The 24,589-nt window shown below is 36.8% G+C and overlaps 1 protein-coding gene across 2 annotated transcripts in view; it reads right to left on the bottom strand.

Annotated features, from left to right (window-relative positions):
- MAP3K2 (mitogen-activated protein kinase kinase kinase 2) overlaps nucleotides 1-24,589 on the bottom strand; it is a 96,628-nt gene that overhangs the window by 20,379 nt on the left and 51,660 nt on the right. For both annotated transcript variants that reach the window (XM_003359437.5, XM_005671635.3), the window contains exons 3-14: nucleotides 23,295-23,413; nucleotides 22,622-22,662; nucleotides 20,569-20,668; nucleotides 13,675-13,788; nucleotides 13,198-13,288; nucleotides 9,122-9,252; nucleotides 8,127-8,206; nucleotides 6,509-6,576; nucleotides 6,245-6,337; nucleotides 4,785-4,991; nucleotides 3,149-3,297; nucleotides 2,641-2,772 (exon numbers count right to left, since the gene is read on the bottom strand). In XM_003359437.5, the coding sequence (XP_003359485.2) occupies nucleotides 2,641-2,772; nucleotides 3,149-3,297; nucleotides 4,785-4,991; nucleotides 6,245-6,337; nucleotides 6,509-6,576; nucleotides 8,127-8,206; nucleotides 9,122-9,252; nucleotides 13,198-13,288; nucleotides 13,675-13,788; nucleotides 20,569-20,668; nucleotides 22,622-22,662; nucleotides 23,295-23,413 (1,325 nt within the window). The remainder of the gene's footprint in view (nucleotides 1-2,640; nucleotides 2,773-3,148; nucleotides 3,298-4,784; nucleotides 4,992-6,244; nucleotides 6,338-6,508; nucleotides 6,577-8,126; nucleotides 8,207-9,121; nucleotides 9,253-13,197; nucleotides 13,289-13,674; nucleotides 13,789-20,568; nucleotides 20,669-22,621; nucleotides 22,663-23,294; nucleotides 23,414-24,589) is intronic.

The following is a 24,589-nucleotide window of genomic DNA, read 5'->3' as shown; positions in this document are numbered from 1 at the left end:
GTGATTAGATATAGGTCTCTGTGCTTAAAAAGCATTTTATATTCTTTTCTCTCTCTTATTATAAGTACTTTCTCCAACTTTGCTACATGCCTTCACAACTTTAATTTTTAATATATATTCTCTTGGATAATGCCATCATAATTTACTTCCACCGGGGGCACTGATATTTCCACTTTTTCCACCACAGATAATCCTAAAATAAAGGTACACAGTTTTTTCCTTCTTCTGGATTACTTTTATAGACTAAATTTCTGTGAGATTATTAGGTCAAAAGCTTTCAATACATACTACCATTTTATTTTCCAAAGGGGATTTTTAAAAAACTCAATTTACACTGCCAATGGAATCTTTGAAAACAAAAAAGTAGCAATGATGAGTAACAATGATGTCACTATAAACAATTATCCATGAGGATAAAAGACAAAGTACAGTTTGGTGTTACTCTCCTAAGACTAAGAAAATTGGTCATTAAAATCATTTAAAAATCATTAAAATTGGCCCTCTGTGTTTGCCAGTTCCACATCCTTAGATTCAACCAAGTGCTGATTGAAAATATTTGAAAAAAAAAATTCCAAGAAGTTCCAAAAAGCACAACATGAATTTGCTGCATCGGCAACAATTTACATAGCATTTACATTGTAGTTACAACTATTTACATAGCATTTATAGCGTATTAGGTATTATAAGGAATCTAGAGATGACAACATACACGAGAGCATATGAGCAGGTAATATGCAAATATTGTATCATTATGTAAGGGATTTGAGCATCTTCAGATTTTGATGTCTGTGGGAGGTCCTAGAACCAATTCCCTGGAGATACTGAAGGACAACTGCACTATCAGATACTGATCCACGGTTTTATTGATCCAGAAGCTTAATCTGCATCCTGTACATTCTACATACAATTCTAGTAAGCTGTTCTCTTAACGACCCATAAGTTAAACGTTTTTTAACGTATATACGGCCTATTATGACAATGAATAAGGTTTTTTATTGGCTGCACCTCCGGCAGGTGGAAGTTCCCAGGCCAGGTATCAAGCCAGCGCTGCAGCTGTGACAACGCTGGATCCTTAACCTGTGTCACAAGTGAACTTCCAAGAGTGAATGTATTTTTAAGTGAATAAATATACCACTGTCTTGGGAGTTCCCGTCGTGGCGCAGTGGTTAATGAATCCGACTAGGAACCATGAGGTTGCAGGTTCGGTCCCTGCCCTTGCTCAGTGGGTTAACGATCCGGCGTTGCCGTGAGCTGTGGTGTAGGTTGCAAACGCGGCTCGGATCCCGAGTTGCTGTGGCTCTGGCGTAGGCCGGTGGCTACAGCTCCGATTCAACCCCTAGCCTGGGAACCTCCATATGCCGCGGGAGCAGCCCAAAAAATAGCAACAACAACAAAAAGACAAAAAAAGACAAAAGACAAAAAAAAAAAAAAATACCACTGTCTTGAAAAACATTTAGTATTAGAATGTATTCTACAAGACTAAAAATAAGAAGGAATGACAGTTTTGAACAAATCACATTTTTAATCTCCTAATGAAATTAATGACTCAGGCAATAGTTATTAATCCGTGTTAAGAACGTGAAGTGGATGGCTGAAAAAGACCCAGATATTCCCATGTGCCACTGCTGTAGTTCAGATTACTTTCTGGTCTTCAGGAAAAACAAAACTTTACAATGGAGGAATCAGGATGTCAATCACCTCAATCTAACAGTCAATCTTAGCATTACCACTAGTGGAACAACCAGAAACTGTATGTCTCCTAATGAGATGCAACATGAAGTGGACAGCATCATTTAGGATGCAGCTAATAAATGCTAAATTTGAATCTAATTTAGATTTTAGATCTAACTTGGAGTTTACAGGAAATCTGGGGATAAAGGAATAAACCAAACACCACCACAAGGATGCAGTGAGAGAAATCTATGAGATACGGCTCTCAACAGAACAACTAGCCTGATCTCTTTGTCAAATATGTGTCACCTACAAATTGTTCTAGATTTTTTTTTTGGCCACACCCATGGCATGTGGAAGTTCTTGGGCTAAGGACTGAACCACAGCAACGCCACATCACAGCCACAGCAACACCAGATCCTTAACCTGCTGAACCAAAAGAGAATTCCCCAAATTGTTCTAGATTAAAAGAAGAGTAAGAGACAAACAAAATACAATGTGTGGTTCTGGACTGAATCCTGGTGTGGATGAACTAGCTATTATTACAGCATTTAGGAAAATCTGAGTATAGACTGCTATGAGGTCTGTAAATGATTTTAGTATTCTTTAGCATTAAAAAAAAAAAAGAGTTAAAAAATATAAAGATCAATGAAGAAGATAGAAAATAAAAGTATACTACCCAGCTTTAATTTAAAACTTCCAAAATGTCCTTAACATTTTATAATCAAAAATTGCTGTTTTTCCTTCTTCCACCAAGACTTTAAACAGAGTATCTCTTGGGTCTGGCATTGCTGTGGCTGTGATATAGGCCGGCAGCTGCAGCTCCAATTCGACCCCCTAGCCCCCTAGTCTGGAAAATTCCATATGCTACAGGTATGGCCCTAAAAAGCAAAAAAAGAACAAACAAAAAAAAAAACCCCAAAAAAACAAAACAAAAAACCTCCATTTGCAAAGGATATACTAACTTACCCCTGGCATATATTCCATAAATATGGAAAGTGTTTTTTCTTGGGGATCCCTCAAACAGCCATAATACTGAACAATTCGCTCATGCAGCAAGTTTTTCAACAACTGAATTTCACACTCAAGTGCGTTTACTTCCTGAAAGACAGAACTCACCGTTAAGTCTTTACAGTATTGCTAGTAAAAGCAAAAACAATTCAAACTTCATAAACCATCAAGGTGATTTCATCCTGAAATTTTCACTTTCCAAGGAATAAATATTTTTAAGTCTCTACACAATAGCTTTTGTAATAGTCCTTGATGGTTAGCTAACACTAGATCACATTAAGAAGCATAACTGAGTACTAAAAGAGAAAAATCCATAGTATGAAATAAATAAACATATCTTATTATCTATCTGTTTTAATAATTTGTATTAAGAAAAAATCTATTTTGTGCTACATTTATTTTAGTAAAAATCCTTCTTTTTTTAAAAAAAATCATGTGACAGAGTAGCTTGTTTACTGATTCTTACCTTGCTGGTTTCAGGGCTATCTGGGTCAAACTGAACTTGCTTAACAGCCAATTCTCTTCCTGTGTCAACATCATAACAGAGGTAGACTCTGCCAAAAGCTCCCTGGCCAAGCAGTTTGCCCAATCTCCAGTTGGTTGGAGCACGAGGTGCTAAAAAAGGAATATTTTTAAAGATGGAATAACCAGGCGACACCCAGTGGTTAGGGACTAAATGAGTATACTGCATTAATGACATCTTTAACTGAATATGCTTGGATATTAAGGGAAATTCATGATCACCCAAATTCACAATGATCATCGTCTTTGAAATTTTTTCTCTTTAGTCATATAAGAATTCTAAACCAAACAAGTTTCACAGCCCTATGACTCATTTTTTCTAATGAGATTATTTTTTTTTACCTGATTACAAATGTAATAGCATCTTTCACTCAATTTAAGATGTATAAGACACACTATTTCTAATCTTTATTGCAGTAATATTTGTGATTAGTTTTCTATCTGCCTATCATGTAGGGAACTGGGAAGACAATCACTCTCAGACCAACAAGAGAAAAGCCTGAACGCAGTCAGAGGGAAAAAAGCACACTAAAGACAGAGGAACAAAGATAAGAAATACAGTAGATAAAAACACAGTACTTCTCAGGAGGTACACAAGTCAGAAGACAATGGAGAGACAACTTTAAAGTGCTGAAAGAAAAAAACTGCTCAGAAATCTATGCCCAGAAAAAAAAAGAATCTTTCAAAAAATAAAAGAGAAATAGTTTTTCAAACAAATAAGAGCTCAAAGAATTTATTACCAGTAGATCTGTATTACAAGAAAAGGTCAAAAACAATTCTTCGGGCAAAAGGAATTTGATATTTGACAGAATCTTGGATCTATAGAAATAAAGATCTACAGAAATAGATAAACTAGAGGTATATATAAAAGACATTCTTCTCTTATTTTAAATCACTATATAGTTGTCTAAAGCAAAAGTAGCAATGTTGTGAAAGTCATAGATGTAAAAATAAAATAAGACAACACTTAGCACAAAAGGGAGGAATTCAGAGTATTGCTGTAGCAAATGTCTTTGAGCATGAATCTTTGAATATACACTACTTACAAAATCCAAATACTTCACAATCTGCCCTTAGTTTCCATCCTAGTCCTATATCTATTGTTTCAAGTGAGATAGCCTTCACTTCAGCTGAATATAAACTATTCCCCATTTTCAGAATATGTCCTTGGCCTCTTGCACGTGAAACCTCCTTCCTTAGCTAGTGAATTCCTATTCATATTAAAGATCTAGATTAAATGCTATTATTTTACAACACAGCATTCTTTCCATTAGACTAGATCTTAGAGGTCACGTTTGAAATCCCAGAGTTAAGCACTCAACTAGATTATGTGAAATGAATGAATGGCTAATTGGTAACAATTTTTCCAATAAAAGCAAAGGACGGAATCATTTAAAGTAATGAGCAGTAATGTCATGTTTATACCTGACCTTACAACCACTTTTACAAATACCATTTTCATCTGTTTCTGAGAAGTTGGTTTCAGTCTAAGGACTGGCTTAGTATGTATTCCTTCTAATCCTATCAAAGTCTGCAAAAGTTCTGCTATACATTTCACTCTGACAATTTCTATTACTTACAGCGGCTGGGTGGGCTGATGTCCATGACAGTCAGAGTAGGATTGTCTATATCACTTCCCCTTCTTCTTAATCGATTCTCATCATACTCTGGGGTAAAGATGCTGCTTCCACTACTAGTGCTTAAGGAGTGGTCAGTAGGACTGAAACTCACAGGAGACCGGAAGCTGGTTCCCTGGGTCCTTCTAGCTCTTGGGAAAGTTTTACGCCCTACAAAATGAAAACAGAATTACTTTGCAACTTTTTATTAATATATTGGAACTGAAAGTATTTAAAAATTATAACATAAGGAATAGAAATTTGTTCTGTGACTATGCTAAGAAATGGAAAGAGCAATGATTATTTGATTATATGTTTTAAATTTATGAATAGTTGAATAGTATTTTTTTTTTTCTTTTTTGGTTTTTTAGGGATGGGGTCTAATTGGAGCTACAGTTGGCGGCCTACACCACAGCCACAGCAATGCAGGATCCGAGCTGCATCTCCAACCTATACCACAGCTCACAGCAATGCCAAATCCTTAACCCACTACGCAAGGCCAGGAATCAAACCTCATCCTCATGGTTACTAGTCAGGCTCATTACTACTGAGCTACAATGGGAGCTTCCCTGAACAGTATTTTTTAAAAGTTCACGGACATAGCCTTATTAATAGTGAATCATAGTCAAAAATCAAAAACAAAGAGAAAGGTGAAGGAAGAAATGAAAAGTGGGGCAAAAAAAACAGAATCTGAATACAAATTCAAATAACCTCTTATGTTACACACACATTCATAAAAGCATAGACTAGAACTCCCTCATTTGTGGATAAAAAGGAAAAAAATATATTTCAGCCTCATTTCCAATAATGATTTAAAATATAAAACAAAAATTGGAAAGTTTATAGGTAGTAATATTTTTTTTTCTTAGAAGGACAATGCAAGCTGAATGCATTTCATCATCAAGGAGTAATTTTCTAATGAATGCTATTTTTTTTGGCTGTGCCCATGGCATATAGAAGGAAGTTCTCAGGCCAAGGATCAAACCTGAACCACAGCAGTAACCAGAGCCATAATAGTGACAATATCAGATTCTTAACCCACTGAGTCATCTGAGAACTTTTTATTTTTTCCACTAATTAATACCATTTTTAGCTACCCCTTTTCTTCTAAGGGAAAGATAAGTATTATAAGGTAAGTTGGCATGAAGCTAAGATGTTATTACAGTTTCGTTAAGATTCAAATTCTTTCTCTTTAGGATGAGCTTACAGCATATGGAAGTTCCTGTACCATGGTTAGAATCTGCACCACAGCAGTGACCTGAGCCACAGAAGTGACAATGTTGGATCCTTAACTGCTAGGCCACAAGGGAACTTCTCTTTAAATAACTTTTTAAGCAGAAAACTAAGTGGTATAGGAACAAATTTATTTTTATTATTTTTGAGATTTTTAACAAACTTTTTTTATCTAATTGCCAAAAACTTACCATCATTATAGTCTTGATGGTGATATGAAACATGATACCTTCTTGGATATGTTCCTCCTTTTCCAAATTTCTCAAAGATAGGGTTATCGTAGTCTATTAAGACACATAAAAAACTTATGTTACTTTAAAAAGTCAGATTATTTCTAATGATGTAAGATACATTTACACATTTTTATTTGATTTTTCTAAAAAAAATTCTTCCCTCTCCCTCCCAGCCAAAATGTTATTTAATGACGTAAACATTTAGAATGTGGACAGTCTAACCTGAAAATTCCTGATGATTATCCGGGTAGCTCTGTGCCCTAGGCATTCGTGATTTTGGATAGCTCTCTCTGAAAGTAAAACGTGTCTCATTAAATTAAGAGAAAGTATTTAAGATATTTTAGAAAATCTTTATGCAATATCAATTTCAGTATGTATGTGTGGATATATTTACAAACATATATAAATTATATATATTAAAATTTTAAAAACAAATAAAAGTGCTCACTCTCAAGTGTTAACTAAAAAAGGGAAATCTCTTTTTAAACACTTATTTGACACATGAATGCCCTGGGCTTTTAATATCAACCTGCAGGAGTTCCTGTCGTGGCTCAGCAGAAACAAATCTGACTAGGATCCATGAGGACGCAGGTTTGATCCCTGGCCTTGCTCAGTGAGTTAAGGATCTAATTATGCCATGAGTTGTGGTGTAGGTTGCAGATGTGGCTTGGATCCCATGTTGCTGTGGCATAGGCCAGCAACTACAGCTACGATCTGACCCCTAGCCTGGGAACCTCCATATGCCGCAGGTGCGGCCCTAAAAAGACAAAAAAAAAAAAAAAAAAAAAAAAAAAAAAAAAACCATTATAATCAACCTGCAGAATACAGTAGTAAGAACAATACATTTTGGAATTATAGATGCACAGAAACACTTGTGTTTCAATCCTAGCTCTGCCACTTAAACTAGCTATTGCAACTTTGGCAAATCATCTTTCTGAGACTATTCCCACATCTATAACAAGGAGATAATGATATCTAACTCACTAATTTTACACCTATCTACCTCAGGAAGCATCTTTCAAATATTAAATACTCAATGCACAGCATTTACATTACTATCTCCCTGAATTCCTTAAATATTTTAGATACCTATCTTGAGGTAAATGTGGGCACTGACAAAGTGTACCATGTATATGGGTAACAGAAAATTAAATGTGTATTTTCATACAATATTAGTTATATTTTCAGAATTTGCTTTCATAAAGCAATCCCAGAGATTAAACAGGTAACAATCTTAACAAAGATACTAGCTTTTTTTGCATGCTACAGGTAAACACTATCCTACTGAGGAGAAAGGGAGCACTTATAACAAAAAATTAACAGATGCAACTTGACCCAGCTTATATTCCTGAACAGCTATCTTACGAAACCAAAAAAGTACTTAAAATTTAAATGACAACCAACATACTGGGACATAATTACCGAGAATGTACGTTATTTATAATTTGGTGCCAGAATGAACATAATCCCAAAAGGTGAAACAACCTTAAGAATCTCCAAAACCAAACCTATTATGAAAAATTTGATTGCAGCTTCACCAACACAGGTTTAAAAGTAAACATACATAAATTCTAAGTTCACATTTATTTTCACATATAACTTCAGCAAGCAGGAAACTCAAAATATTATAATCAGATATAATTTTAACTAATAAAGACACTGAGCACCATGAGGTAAAGGGGTTTGCCCAACCTGTGAAAACAATCAATATACTGTAAGTACAGGTCAGTATTAACTATATTCCTCTGAATGGAGCACGAAAGAGTTGATAATTCAACATGCTACATATATGCATATTTATCTACATATACTAAAAAACAAAAACCACAATCAACATTACCCATCCAAAGGGCTATCAAGTGATGGACAACTTCCTGAGCCAGAATTTTCAGGGCTGCTTAAAGATAATGGGTCCAACATCTAGAAAAATATGGAGTCCACACTCAGTCGACATGATTATAACCAGAGTTGCCATTAAAAAAAAAAAAAAGCTTTATTAAGATGTAACTCATGTGTCATAAACTTCACCCGTTTAAAGCATTCAATGGTTGCTTTAAATCAGGTGGTTGATACTGAGCATGCACAACTCTCACCGTAATCTCAGAACACTTTCAGTACCCAAAAAAGAAACTCCCTATCTAAGAGCAATCATCCCCAGAGTTACTCATTTTTAAATGTTTTAGAAGTACTTGTCCCCCGTAGGTAGGCTACAATTTCAAAATTCCCAATAGAAAAATACTCTTTCTCTCTGGATTATTAGGTAAATAATTAAAAGCTAAAAGACGTCACATAATTTTCTTTACTGAACACTGAACAATGGCCCCATCCAAACTGAAACTAATGACACCATGACAGATACATTATTAGAAAATATAAACTCTAATAATGTAAGCATCCAATGTAATGCTAAGGAAACAACAGCAACTCAATGAAAATACTTTAATACTACAAAACTTTCAAAAACATTCAAAAACGATTTTGAAAGTAGACAAACCTCAGCTTCATAACGTTAAATATTTGTAGTTTTACTGTATCCTTCAAATGTCAATTTAAAAAACCTGAATGTTAATCCCAGGATTATAAACAAATGCATTCATTCATTTATGGATGAGCAACATAAGAAAATCAGCCTTATTCTTTCTTTATATATGAATGCCCACAGGCATATGTAAATTAGTGGGTATTTCCCTACACCTTTACTATTTTGTTCACTTAAAAAGGAAGACATGTGATTGGAGAAGATGTAAAATAAATACCATACACCTGCCAGACTATGTTATCCCCTGACTACATCCCTTTACATGAAATTAAAAACTACAACCAAATTTTGCTTACTTGGTCCATGCTCTCTGGAATGAACTCTCCTTCACTGTTGATACTGGTGAACGACCCATTCCGGGCAACCTGGTGCAATTCATCTGGAATGTATCCAGGGGGAGGGGAGCTTCTATCTCTACTAGTGGGACCTCAAAGGAGAAAAATCATTTGATTTTATAAATTCCATCAGGGAACCAATTCTTGTTTTAAGTAAATATACACTCAGAATTTCTGGACTATGGTACTGATGCTTTTAGCAACTGAAACCTAGTTTTATAAAAACTTAACCAAGCATTCATGTCTCTAAAACTTCCAATGTTTTTATTCCTTTCTAAACTTCCACCCTACTGTAATTATTAACCTTATTGCAATATCCATTTATACTTATTAGGTGGTATTCTTCTAACTGCTGACAACCACATTGTGAGGCTAACAAAACAACACAGAATTTTATATAAACGCAGTGCTTCTGCACTTTCAAAGGTCATTTCTGCCCTGAAATGTGTTACCCTGTAAAGTAATTTATGGAAAGCATCATTATGCAGTGGAAAGATGGGCTTTATAGTCCAACCTCAGTTTAAATTCTAGTTCTAGTTCTTTACCTCTGTGTCTTTGAGAAAGTTATTCAATCACCATGAACCTCTTCCTTATCTGTAAACATGAGACTAAATCTCTCCTTTACAAGGGTTATGATGGCAAATTTATTCACAATAAACATATGCTCTGCACATTTGTCTCCATGATGTTCTTTCCATTCCCTCTCTTTCATCGTTAGAAACATAAAGTGAGATTAATTCTCAGTCATTCAGCCCATATTACAGTGTTTCCAATCTGGAATTCTGGATTTTACTCTTGGATACTTAAAATTAGGGTTTTTGGAGTTCCCGTCGTGGCACAGTGGTTAACGAATCTGACTAGGAACCATGAGGTTGCGGGTTCAGTCCCTGCCCTTGCTCAGTGGGTTAACGATCCGGCGTTGCCTTGAGCTGTGGTGTAGGTTGCAGACGCGGCTGGGATTCCGCGTTGCTGTGGCTCTGGCGTAGGCTGGTGGCTACAGCTCCGATTAGACCCCTAGCCTGGGAACCTCCATATGCTGCGGGAGCAGCCCAAGAAATAGCAAAAAGCAAAAAAAAAAAAAAAAAAAAAAAAAAAAAAAATTAGGTTTTTTCATGGCAAGTCATATTCCTAGAATTTAAATTTCTTCATAGTTCAGAAAATCAGAAAATCTACTTTGGTTCATTTAATTATGCTATGATTATAATACAGTTTCCCTGCTTTCCTCCAAATTTTTGAATTAAACTATAAAAAAGATATAAGGAAGTTATGTGAGCATTTAGGTTCTGGCCAGATTTAAAGCAAAAAAGGCTTTTGCTTTATGTATGGGGGTCACTGTAAATGTATATTTGCATTTGTTAGTGATGAGATAGGGTGAAAGAGAACAAAATGATTACCAAGAGATGTGCATTAAAATGATAATTTTCTAAACTCAATTCCAAAATTATTACAGACTCAACTTGGAGCCAGGGGTTGGGGGCTGATTTAGGCTTTGTAACAACTATGATCACAACAATGTCCCTAAAATTTTTATTCCTTTCATATGACATTATTTATAAAAGAAGATAACAGGAGTTCCCGTTGTGGCACAGTGGAAATGAATCTGACCAGGAACATGAGGTTGCAAGTTTGATCCCTGGCCTTGCTCAGTGGGCTGGGATGTGGCTTTGCTGTGAGCTGTGATGTAGGTCGCTGACACGGCTCAGATGTGGCATTGCTGTGGCTGTGGTGTAGGCTGGCAAATGTAACTCTGATTAAACCCCTAGCCTGGGAACTTCCAAATGCTGTGGGTGTGACCCTTAAAAAAAAAAAAAAAAAAGATAAACATATTCATTATCCTAAAGGAGACAGGGAAGGAAAAAGGTTCTGAAACTTTCTTCAACTCCTTACTTGATAACCTATTTCTGGAACTTTTCTTAGTAATGGGTGTGCCAATACACACTTGGTTGAGACTTCCACACAAGCATATATTCCCAGCCCAAAGAAAGTTCTTCCTCTCTCTTTCGTGAAAATAATTAAAGGAAAGAATGGTCAATAAATAAGGAAAAAAGATAATGGTCATATTTATCAAAGCCATTTCAATTTTAAAGAGGTGCCAAGACTAGTAATTTTATACTTCACAATTTTTGCTTTCCTCTTATGTTATTAGCACTGAAGTTAAGAATATTAGTAGAACAAGAATGAGGTATTCAGTACAGTTTTAATTCAAAATAAATTTAAAATGTTAATTTAATGTATTTAGCTTGTTCTGTCTAATGTAACTAAGATGAATTGGCAATTTTTAACTTTAAAATGAATAAGTACTATAATGATAAGAAAAGGGAAAAAAATAAAAGAATGTACTCATACTTCCTAGTTTGAAAAACAAAATGTACATTAACAGTGTACTCTAGATTGACTGCCACAACAATCCCATCATCTACAGATGAGGACAATGTTTTTGGTCTCATGTTAACTAGAGAGCTGGAATTTGAATTTAGGTATCCCTAAAGTTCTGTCATCAAAATATTAATTCATATCAAAATATATCCAAATGAAGACAAGCAATTTTTATTTTACTTCTGAAACTCAAGGTAAGACTCACATAAGACATTTAGGAGGAAGTAATCATAAAATAGCTTCTGGGGACCAAAGCAGAAGATGAATAGCAGATTTTCTGGTTGGTTCACACAGCCAATTCAATCTTTTCTTTCATTATTAACACCCTCTTCTATGGCTAGTCTTAGATCCTACCTTCCTGCCTCCTCCCTTCATCTGTTTCATCTCTTCTACTTCTTCCTTCAACCCACCCTCACACGTTTCCATGCTATCTTTAATGACCATATTCACTGCCCTGTTAATAACATCTTTTTTTTTTTTTGTAATGTAATTTTTTAAAATTTATTTTCTGCTTTTTAGGGCCACACCTATGGCATTTGGAAGTTCCCAGGCTAGGGGTCTAATCGGAGCTACAGCTGCCAGCCTACACCACAGCCACAGCAACATGGGATCTGAGCTGCATCTGCAACCTACACCGCAGCTCACGGCAATGCTAGATCCTTAACACACTGAGCAAGGCCAGGGATTGAACCTGCATCCTCATGGATACTAGTAGGGATTGTAACCCACTAAACCAAAACAGGAACTCCTAGTGTAATGTTTTTATCATATAAAATTATACATTATCAATGTTTTATACAAACTGAAGAAGATACAAAGAACTGGGGCGCTCAGAGCTCCTGGGCCCAGCTGATGCCTAATAGCCCTTGTTTAAAAAAAACAGCTCATATGATCCATTCTTCTTTTTACCATAAGCTTAATTATAACAGTATATTATTAATGACTAATTAATTATAAAGCATAATCTGGAAATTCTTAGCAATTTTTACTTTGATAGCATTTTTGGCAATAACTAAAACTTAGAGAAAGACTCATGAACTTAGTCCATCCATAAATTTTAATATATTAGAATTACTTCTTTTAATTTTTTCCCTTCAGTTTATTTGTAGAATTAAAACTTTTTTTGAGGTTTTATTTTAATTTGTTAAACATCAAAATACCCTGGATATATAAAGAAAGAAAATAGGAGTTCCCGTTGTGGCGCAGTGGTTAACGAATCCGACTAGGAACCATAAGGTTGCGGGTTCGATCCCTGCCCTTGCTCAGTGGGTTAATGATCTGGCGTTGCCGTGAGCTGTAGTGTAGGTTGCAGACGCGGCTCGGATCCCGTGCTGCTGTGGCTCTTGCTTAGGCTGGCAGCTACAGCTCCGATTAGACCCCTAGCCTGGGAACCTCCATATGCCACAGGAGCAGCCCAAGAAATAGCAAAAAAAAAAAAAGAAAAAGAAAAAAAAGAAAATATTTAGACTGCAGACTGCTAACCCTGCATGACTTGACATAACTTTTCAAGGGCCACTAGAAACTGGAGGTAGTTAACTGAAGTAAATTAGAGCATAGAGATGGACTGCTATTTATCAGGATTCTGTTCAGGTGCTGCTGTACAGTAAAGAATGAAACTGAGAAATCACCCATTTCATGATTCAGACCTCTAGCTTTCTTACCTACTATAGAAAGTCTTTTTTTCCTCTCTGCTCCAAATACTGTGTTATCCAAATCTTCTAGTGATGGCAATGGCTCTAAATTAGTAGTAGCCTACAAAGAAAAAAGGAAGATTAATGTCATACGCTTCCCCTTCAGGGCTTTAAACAGAATCCTTTCCCCTACCAAATACCGTCTAAGTATTCTATATTGTTTGTGGGTCTTAGCAAATCTACTCTCTGAAATTTTAACTCTAACGTAATTCTTCCCAAGTTCTCAGTTTCTATTAGTTTCATATGCACAGCATATTATACTTATTTGTAATTTTTGTTACACAGTTTTGGGGAGCAAGGATATTAAGATATAGCAATAACAATGTGTAAGTTTGAATTTAATCATATTGAAAATATATCAATGATTATAGAAATAACTGTTTTATATATTGACTTTTATAGGCATAAATCCTATAATCTTCACTGAAAAAAAATCCCAATTCATACCTGTGTACTTCCATTCATTACAAGTAGTATCTTGAGACTCTTCATGTGAATACTGCGATCAAGCAGTTCCACAGCTTTGTCCAAGTCATCTTGGGTAGTTAATGGGATTACCAACTAAACAAAAAGGAACAAAAGGAATCATGTAGCCCTCTGACCAGACAAGTCATTTGAGGAGTATCTCCATTACTATGGAATTATAAATCTCAAAACACCCTGCTCTTTGATTTGTTAGTACAGTGAAATCCTGAATGAATACAGGTACCTAGGCTGTTTTCCTCTTCCCATCCTACCATCACTAGAATGAGTATGGACAAATTTTTTGCTTTATTAAAAATTAAATTCTGGAGTTCCCATCGTAGCGCAGTAGTTAACGGATCCGGCTAGGAACCATGAGGTTGCGGGTTCGATCCCTGGCCTTGCTCAGTGGGTTAAGGATTCGGCGTTGCTGTGAGCTATGATATAGGCTGCAGACGTGGCTCGGATCCTGTGTTGCTGTGGCTGTGGTATAGGCCGACAGCTACAGCTCCAATTCGACCCCTAGCCTGGAACCTCCATATGCCACAGGAGCGGCCCAAGAAATGGCAAAAAGACAAAAAAAAAAATTAAATTCTTCTATGGAATTCCCATTGTGGCACAGCAGAAACGAATATGACTAGGAACCATGAGGTTGTAGGTTCGATCTCTGGCCTTGTTCAGTGAGTTAAGGATCTGGCATTGCCATGAGCTGTGGTGTAGGTTGAAGACACAGCTTGGATCCTGCGTTGCTGTGGCTGTGGTGTAGACCAGTAGCTGTAGCTCCGATTTGACCCCTAGCCTGGGAACCTCCATGTACAGCAGGTGCATCCCTAAAAAGCAAGAAAAAAAAAAAAATTAAATTCTTCCAGAAAACACAATTAAAGGGAGTTCCCGTCGTGGTGCAGTGGTTAACAAATCCGACTAGGAACCATGAGGTTGCGGGTTCAAACCCTGGCCTCGCTGTGTTGCTTTGGCTCTGGCGTAGGCCAGTGGCTACAGCTCCGATTAGACCCCTAGCCTGGGAACCTCCATATGCCATGGGAGCGGCTCTAGAAAAGACAAAAAAAAAAAGAAAACACAGTTAAAGATTAAAAGATCAATTTTCTAAGATGTTGCCATAATACTGCTAACTTAAGTTATAGTATGCTTACCATAAAACAACAAGAAGTATACACAAAAACTACATAAAAGTACTATCTTTCATCTGCATCAATGAAACATTTTCTACAGTAACCACAGATTTGCATTCTTACCTGATGTGCTTACCAACATACAAAACACAAGGAACATCAGTGATGGATGCCCTAGAAAGGTGCACCCAGTAATGTACCTGCAATCTACGGCCCACCTGAGGCTCTGAGCTCTGACCCTGGTGACTTGACTACTCCTGTCTAAAACAAATAAGCTATATAGGTTAACCACCCCACAGTAAACCCTGGAAGTTGAAATCTGCTTTCATTAGTCCTCTCATGGATCATATGTCATAAGGGTCAAAAACACCTGAACAGCCCATAAGGAAAAAGCATGGTTCAAACTACTTAACGAAATACCTTTTTTTTTTTTTTTTTTTTTTTTTTGGTCTTTTTGTCTTTTTGCCTTTTCTAGGGCCACTCCCATGGCACATGGAGGTTCCCAGGCTAGGGGTCAAATCCGAGCTGTAGCCACCGGCCTACACCAGAGCCACAGCAACACGGGATCCGAGCCTCCTCTGCAATCTATACCACAGCTCACGGCAACGCCGGATCATTAACCCACTGAGCACAGCCAGGGATCGAACCTGTAACCTCATGGTTCCTAGTCAGATTCGTTAACCACTGTGCCACGACGGAAATTTCCTGAAATACTTCTTTTTTAATGTAAACTTGGTAGCTTATGACAACTCTGTCAGTAATCTTCAATGTATATTTCCACTTCATTGAAAGGATAGAATATAAAACAAATAAACATATTCCATACTTGTTAGCCTGTAACACAGTATTTAAGCCATTCAAATGTAAAGGCCTAATTCGTTAAGAGTCCTCTACCATAAAAATACCTTGCAGATAAGGACCCTCCACTCCTAACCACAGAACACAGCAAAAAAAGAAACACTTGGTAAATTTTGTTTAGTAAATATCATACAGTGAAAACTTCATTGGCAGTCAAAAAATCACTAGTTGACATGGTGTTCACTCATTCTCTGTAATTTCTTTTTCTTTTCTTTTTTTTTTTTTGCTTTTTAGGGCCACACCCGTGGCATATGGAGAGTCCCAGGCTAGGGGTAAAATTGGAGCTGTAGCTGCTGGCCTATGCCACAGCAACGCAGGATCTGAGCCGCATCAGATCCTTAACCCACTGAGCAAGGGTAGGGATCGAACCTGAGTCCTCAATGATGCTAGTCAGATTTGTTAACCGCTGAGCCACGACGGGAACTCCTGTAATTTCTTTATGAAAACAATTCCTTGTTTTAAAAAAGTCTGCCAGACACAAATATAAAGCAGGACTAATGTGAATTACATGATACAATCTGCTTACATTTACTTACTCTGTACTTAAAATTATATTCCCCATTTCTGTTCGTAGCTAATTTTATACTACTACAACTTATCTAATACTAGACCCTTTTTCCTTTGTGAGAATATTTTCTTTTTTTTTTTTTTTTCCTTTTTTTTCTTTTTTTTTTTTGGTCTTTTTGCCATTTCTTGGGCCACTCCCGTGGCATATGGAGGTTCCCAGGCTAGGAGGTGAATCGGAGCTGTAGCCGCTGGCCTGTGCCAGAGCCACAGCCACGTGGGATCCAGCCGCATCTGCAATCTACACCATAGCTCACGGCAACGCCAGATCCTTAACCCACTGAGCGAGGCCAGGGATCGAACCCGCAACCTCGTGGTTCCTAGTCAGATTCGTTAACCACTGAGCCATGATGGGAACTCCGAGAATTTTTTAATTAAAAAATATTAACCGTTTGGTATCACAGAACAAATCTGATCTACTTAATTAAATTCTTTTCATTTTCCTATCAATTATTAACCATACTGGTACATCTTGTTCCCACCTTTAATAGTTTTTAAATTACATTTTAGGTACTAGAAAACATTTTAAAGCAATGATGAGGGTTGTTTTTGCCAGTTTTTCATTTGAGAGGAAACTGAATATTATTTTAACTACACATTATTTATAATTGGATTGTTTACTTCTTTAAGAATCTGCTGCTTTTGGAGGGAAAGATACTAGTTTAATCACAGTAACAGAACACTAACATAAATGACTCTGTTCCTCTTCAGTTTGCTAACATGAAAGCTGGAAGTTCCCTGGAGCAGCAGTTTGGACTGCTATTACAGTGTGATGTAATCCTTCACATGTGAGCAAGTTTTAAAATGAGGATTAAGAGTCAAGAACAAGTCTAACCTTCTCTAAATTATACTAAATAAATCACCCAATATTTTCCTGTCTGGTGAATTCACTTTGGCCTTATTCATAAAATCTATTTGCCACTGGCTTATTACTGATAATCAGTTTTACGTTAATAAAAATCATTTCAGGAAAGGAAAGTAAAAATTGAGTTAAAACTCCATCAAATAGAAACTAAATCTGAATTATCTTCCTACTTTACATAGTGAAACATAAAAACAGTGAATTATTTTCTTGACTTTACATAGTAAAACATGAAAACAGTCCATAAAAAGTTCCTCCTCCTCTACTCATCTAAAATGGGAAAGGTCGGAGTACCCATTGTGGTTCAGTAGTAACAAACCCAACTAGGATCCATGAAGAAGCGGGTTCGATCCCTGGCCTCACACAGTGGGTTAAAGATCTGGCACTGCTGTGAGCTATGTTATAGGTGGCAGATGTGGCTTGGATCCCATGTTACTGTGGCTGGGGTGTAGCCTGGTAGTTGCAGCTCTGACTTGACCACCAGCCCAGGAACTTCCAGATGCTGCAGGGGCAGCCATTAAAAGCAAAAAAAAGAAAGAAAGAAAAGAAAAGGGGAAAGTATGGGTTTCTCTTGTGGTGATGGGTTAATCCGCGTTGTCACTGATATGATGTGCGTTCGATCTCTGGTTTGAGAATTTCCACTGGCCACGGGTACTACCAAAAAATTAAATTACAAGACACTGCTTTGGGAATGATCCCAGTGTTCTCTTTACCTGCTGCAATTAATAATAAATCCTTCCTTCTCCCATCCCCCCCCAATTAAATTAAATTAAAAACTGGGAAAGGTCTCTGAAAATCCACTAATTTTGTCTGCACACTCCCACGTACCCCATGTGACAGCACACCCAACACTTTATTAGAAAAAGAGTGCCCTAACTCACACATCCAATCAATCGCAGCTTAAATTCAATTCTGGCAAACCAGAAGTTTACAAAATAATAATTCTTTTAGAATAGACTTTATGTTACACAAAAAAAAGGATTTACAGGACTCACTAACAAGCAGTAAGAATGGCTTTTTTGCTTGTCTATAGGTCCACAAAACTAACATCTCTTCTAAGTCTTTCCCTAGAACCTTGAATGTCCAAGGATACGCAGTGGTCTTGTCATGACGTGAATCAGGAAATAGCTAACTCACAGATCACAGATTCCCACAGAAACTCTGAGCTACAGAAAATTTTAAATAATGTCATGTTACCCTAGGGCCTCCATTACCACATTTCTGCCAAGTGGCCACCCAGATATAATGGCAAAACCACTCTCAGAAAACTTTCAGAAAGTATGAGAAAAAGAAACTGAAAATAGAGAAATTTTCCAATTTTTAGAAAATGACAGAGGGTTTCTAGAATTACAGATTCTGGGCTAGGGATCAACTCATGCCATAGCAGTGACTTGGGTTTCATGCTCACCTGAAAAAGCAGTGACCCAAGCCATAGCAGTGAAAACACCAGATCCTTAACCTGCTAGGCCACCAGAGAATTCCAATAAAGTATTTTTAAAGTGAGGTATATATGTTGTTTTCTTAAGACATAATGCTACTGCACACTTAACAGACAACAGCACAGTGTAAGCACAACTTTTTAATTTTTTTTGTCTTTTAGGGGCCGCACCCGTGGCATTTGGAAGTTCCTAGGCTAGGGGTCAAATCAGAGATGCATCTGTCAGCTTATGCCACAGCAACACACCTAGCAAGGCCAGGGATTAAACCCATGCCCTTGTGGATACTAGTTGGGTTTGTTACTGCTGAGCCATGATGGGAACGCCTGTACAACCTTTTTTTTTTTTTTTGTCTTTTTTTTGCTATTTCTTGGGCCGCTCTCGTGGCATACGGAGGTTCCCAGGCTAGGGGTCTAATCGGAGCTGTAGCCACCGACCCACGCCAGAGCCACAGCAACTCCGGATCCAAGCCGCGTCTGCAACCTACACCACAGCTCACGGCAACGCCAGATCGTTAACCCACTGAGCAAGGGCAGGGACCGAACCCGCAACCTCATGGTTCCTAGTCAGATTCGTTAACCACTGCGCCACGATGGGAACTCCCCCCCCCTTTTTTTTTGCTTTTTAGGGTCACACCTGTGGCATATAGAAGTTCCCAGGCTAGGGGTTGAATGAGAGCCACAGTTAATGACCTATACCACAGCTCACGGGAATGCCAGATCCTTAACCCACTGAGTGAGGCCAGGGATCAAGCCCACATCCTCATGAATACTAGTTGGATTTGTTTCCACTGCACCATGAAGGGAACTCCCCAGCACAACTTTTATATGCACTGAAAAACAGACAATTCATGCCTGTGACTCATTTGGTTGCAATATCTGCTTTTACCACAGTTGTCAGGAACCCAACTCAAAATATTTCCTTAGTATACCTGGACAAGTCATGGTAACTTTGATCTCTTGGTTAAAGTGATGTCTCCCTGAGGTTTCTCCCCTATAAAGTCAGTTTTCCTTTGTAATTAATAAACATCCCGTGGGGAGTAGCTTTATGACTAGATAAATAGCCTGTTTTTACCTGACTTTTTCCCTCTAACTTTAAAATCCATCAACAATTCTTATTCACAACAGTTATTACTGTGTTTTTTACCAAATGGTGATTTTTCTATTACCACTGTTCTTTCTACATTTGTCAACTGGAATTCTGCTGTACAAAAGAGCTATAATCCAAATTTTACAGAAGGTTCAAAAGGGAATTCCCTGGAACACAGAGTTCTTCACCATTCCAGTGACCTCAAGATTGAATGTGCTGGAGTTCCCGTCATAGCGCAGTGGTTAACGAGTCCAACTAGGAACCATGAGGTTGTGGGTTTGATCCCTGGCCTTGCTCAGTGGGTTAACGATCTGGCGTTGCTGTGAGCTGTGGTGTAGGTTGCAGACGCGGCTCGGATCCCGTGTTGCTGTGGCTCTGGCGTAGGCTGGTGGCTACAGCTCCGATTCGACCCCTGGCCTGGGAACTTCCATATGCCGCGGGAGTGGCCCTAGAAAAGGCAAAAAGACAGAAAAAAAAAAAAAAAAAAAAAAAAGATTGCATGTGCTGACTCTCAAACACAAACATAATCATCTAATCACATCCTTACCAACACAAGGTAATCCACTAAATTTTAACTACATTGTCTGGCTACCAACACTCTGTTGTTTCTGTAGACAAGTATACAATACAAGAAGAAAAGAGTTCATCAGTAAAGAACAGAGAATAACATAAAACATAAATAAACAATAAACTTCTAAGTAATACATAAATTTCCTCCTTTAATAGATTTTCAATTATTTGCACAGTAGCACCTTTCAATACCCTCCAAAATGAAAGTTACCTTTTAATAAGTTAAAATTTACTTCTGCTATCTTATTCCTCTAACTTACCATATGCTTAGCAATCCCTAGATAAAAGCATAACCATCCTAAAAAAATCTCCAAATAAACATCACTTTTCCAAAATAAGAACTAATGAAAGTTAAACTGTACATATTTACCTCATTATTGGTATAATGTAGATCCATAGACTGTCCAAAGGCAATTTTAGCTTTAGACCTCAGATCTTCCAGTTTAACTGGTCTGGGGAACTGAAGGATTCTATACAGACAGAATTTTAATATATTTTATTTTCCTAGGCATAGTTAAATAACATACTTGCAACAGTTATCTTTTGGATAGAGAAATATAATAAAATTAACTTAAAATGTAAACATTCATTTTACTTGAACATTACAATGGCTCGATTTTGATCAAGTGCACTGTTTCAACACAAAGCTAAAAAACTAAGTTTATTCTACCTTAATAAAAGAATATGAAAAGGAAATTCTCAAAATGTTCTGCAGTTTATAATGTGCACTGCAAGTGTTATAGTGAATACTAAAGAGCAATGTAAAATGTGCACTGAGGAAAGTGACTGAACTATGTGACATCCATAAAATAAAATGCAATGAAACTGTTAAAAAGAATAAAGTTGTTCTCTGGGGATCCAAATTTTGATTTCTATACCCTTATCAACTCAACATTTTTGAGTACATATATATTATGCAAGCCTACCTCCCCAAAATAAATATTTTTTAGAAGTTTAATTTTTTTAATTCTAGAATTGTCTTCTTATATTGCAAAGGATTGACTTGTCTTGCCCCGGGGACCAAGCACCTAAGAGTGGAGACTACTCTTCTAGAGTATTAAGTTATGTAGAGAGAGGAACCATGTCTATTCCATTCACTTTATTCACTTCAAAGCCCAGCAATACAGTAAGTATTCAACAAACAGTGCTCAATGAATGAAAAAAACTGAGAAAATATCCATAAAAAATTGTAAACAGGAAAAAAGTAGACTAGACAATACTTGTATGGTATATCTGGTGGGTCTCTTTTTTTTTAACATCTCTATGTAAAACATTTTTACATCTTCAGGTTATATTTGTGAGCCTTTTTAAATCCCTTAAAATTGATAGATTTTTCATTAAATTAATGAGACACTAATAGTAGAAAGAAAATTCTATCTTCTCTAACTCCTATCAGGTCTCGTGAGTATTTCTAATGTCACCATCACTACCACCTTGAGATACAGAACCCAGTTGAGGGCTAGGCTTCCACCTACCTAAATAATTTACAGCCGCCATTCCAACTCATCTTCCTCAATGTTATTAATTAAATGCAGGCCATATGATTAAAGTCTCTTGCGAATAATCAAAACTGTGATTGTTAAGTCCACATACATAAATTCTGTATAGTATCTGAAGGGATGATACAATTATGATAAGAGAAATATATTTAAATTCCACTGTGTACAAATAAAGAGACAGTGGAGTTCTTGCTGTGGTGCAATGGAATAAGTGGCACCTGGGGAGCACTGGAATGCAGATTCAATCCCCCACCTAGCATAGTGGGTTAAGGATGCGGCACTGCCTGTAACTGTGGCTTAGGTTGAAACTGTGGTTCGGATTTGATCCCTGATCCAGGAACTTCATATACTGTGGGGTGGCCAAAAATGAAAAAAAAAAGAGAAAAATGGAAAAAAAAGTAATATTTAAAACTCTATTATTCAATGACCTTATTTATTTCCCAATATTTCAAAGTAAAAACATTAATTATTTATGATGTTTAGCCTGAATTTTGACAGGTTTTTTTTTTTTTTTTTTTTGCTTTTTAGGGCAGCACTCGCAGCATGTGGAGGTTCCCAGGCTAGGGGTCCAATCGGAGCGGCAGCTGCCAGCCTACGACGCAACCACAGCAACATGGGACCCGAGCCACATCTATGACCTACACCACAGCTCACAGCAACGCCAGATCTTTAACCCACTGAGCAAGGCCAGGGATCAAACCCACAACCTCATGGTTCCTAGTCAGATTTGTTTCTGCTGTGCCATGACAGAAACTCCTGACAGATTTTTATCTTGTGCCCAAGTACATGTTACCAAGGACTACTCCATTCTCAGTTTGTAAGCCATAAACCTTCACTAAAATCTAAACAAAACCTCTAGTGGTCTTAACTAGAATATGTATTTGATTAAATCAATAAACTGACAAGTGATATTTCTTTCCTTACCTTTTTTCTCCTCTGTGTTCAAATTTGACTCGGACATCATTCTGTAATGAAATGATAAATCCTTAATGAAATGATAAATCCTTTCGGAGACTATACCAAATTTCCAAATCACTTTTTTCTTAGTCACTCATTTGAAATATAGCAGAGGATGAAGGAGGTTTCAATTTCAGTGTCAAGGCCAATCAACTGACAGTGTCTACCAGAGAACTGAGTTGATAACTAGGTTGCTGGGTCTGGGCTCCACAGGAGAGCACCAAAGTCTACAGTGACGGCACAGGTGAGGGTCAGTTGCTAACTGTGCACAGGATAGAAGAGAGTATGGCATGTCCACTCTTTACCTCCCAAACAGTTTATTTATATGACCCCAAGTGATCTTCACCTGAAAATATACATATAAAGAACAGACTATTTTAAATAAAAACAATGTGCTTAGCTTATGTGCCTTAAGAATAGATAAAATATCAAGTGTAAAGAAAAGTCACTACACTAAATGACCATTTTGGTTTTTTAAAAAACAGACACCCTTATGAAAAAATATATCACAAACAAAATATTTGATTCAAAAGTATAAAAGGTAATCAGTTTAAACAAAACACTCTATACGATTAGGACAGTCAAAGAAAATAATGCAAAGAACAACAATAGATATTTATTAAAATATTGAGACAAATACCTGCTTTTTTGGTGAGGAAGATTTTGTTTTTCTGGTTTCCTGTAAGGATAATGCTGGTCGACTGGCCTTATGAAGAACAGCCAAATCTTGCATGATTGAGTTCAAAGCTTGCTGATCATCTAGAAATGTAATTTTAATATGTATTTATTATAGATATTAAACAAAATTTGTAATGAAATGTAATGCAAATACACATTAATTTAATACAAAAATTAATCTGAAGCATTTTCAATAACCACATTTCTGTTATTTTGGTAAAATAAAAATTTACTTAAAAACTGGAGACAAGTAAAATTAAAATTGCACTAGACTCAAGCACTTGCATCATACTAGGTGTTCACACATGAGACATAGACAAAGCAAGTAAAGTCACTCTGGCTCTTCTAATGATGTAACATCCTAGGATATGGGTCAAAACAGCCCTGTCATGACAAAATTCTTTTCTATGACTCCTAAACAAACATTAACAAGACATCTCAGATCTGAATTAAAATAAGTGGGGATAAATAAACAACTTTTTTTTTCTTTTTGCTTCTTTTTAGGGCCATACCTGCAGCATATGGAAGTGCCCAGGATAGGGGTTGAATCAGAATACACGTTCGGGCCTACACCACAGCCATAGCGACCCGGAATTCGAGCCTCATCTGTGACATACACCACAGCTGACCACAACACCAGATCCTTAACCCACTGAGTGAGGCCAGAGACTGAACCCACGTCCTCATGGATACTAGTTGGGTTTGTTCCTGCTGCGTCATAACAGGAACTCTGGGAACTCTCGACAACTTTCTATAAATACCATCATTATTTAGCATTTCAGTTTAAAGCACAGAATTTCTTTATAGAGTTTTTCTCTTTCATCAGTATTTCAAGTCAGAAACAAAGAAAACCTTTATCTGTGAATAATGGCCTACTGATATTTGGAAGTGTATTTTTGAACTTCTTTACCATAAGGTTTAACAAGACTAAATTTACCAGACTAATGATCTCAGCCACTGACAACTTAAGGTATCAATGCAAGAAAAATTTATTCCTTAAAAAAATACTGAATTCATGAAACTGAATGAAAGAATAATGAACCATGAACTTTTAATTTCTTCGAAATATATCAAAGATTTCTTTCTAAGACTAGAGCCTCCTAGTAATGCCAATTATATGACCTCTAGAAAAACTTCAGAGACAATTTAACTGATTTTCACTGGTAAATCAAGTCTATTAACGATAATCAACAGTTTGTAAATAAAGGAACTGAAGGACCTCACAGCTTACATTTTAAAATGTAACCACTTTGGTGA

The sequence above is a fragment of the Sus scrofa genome, chromosome 15 (assembly GCF_000003025.6).
Source record: "Sus scrofa isolate TJ Tabasco breed Duroc chromosome 15, Sscrofa11.1, whole genome shotgun sequence".
Classification (NCBI taxonomy): domain Eukaryota; kingdom Metazoa; phylum Chordata; class Mammalia; order Artiodactyla; family Suidae; genus Sus; species Sus scrofa.
The sequence above is the reverse complement of the archived record's forward strand: the minus strand, read 5'-3'. Positions and strand labels throughout refer to the sequence as shown.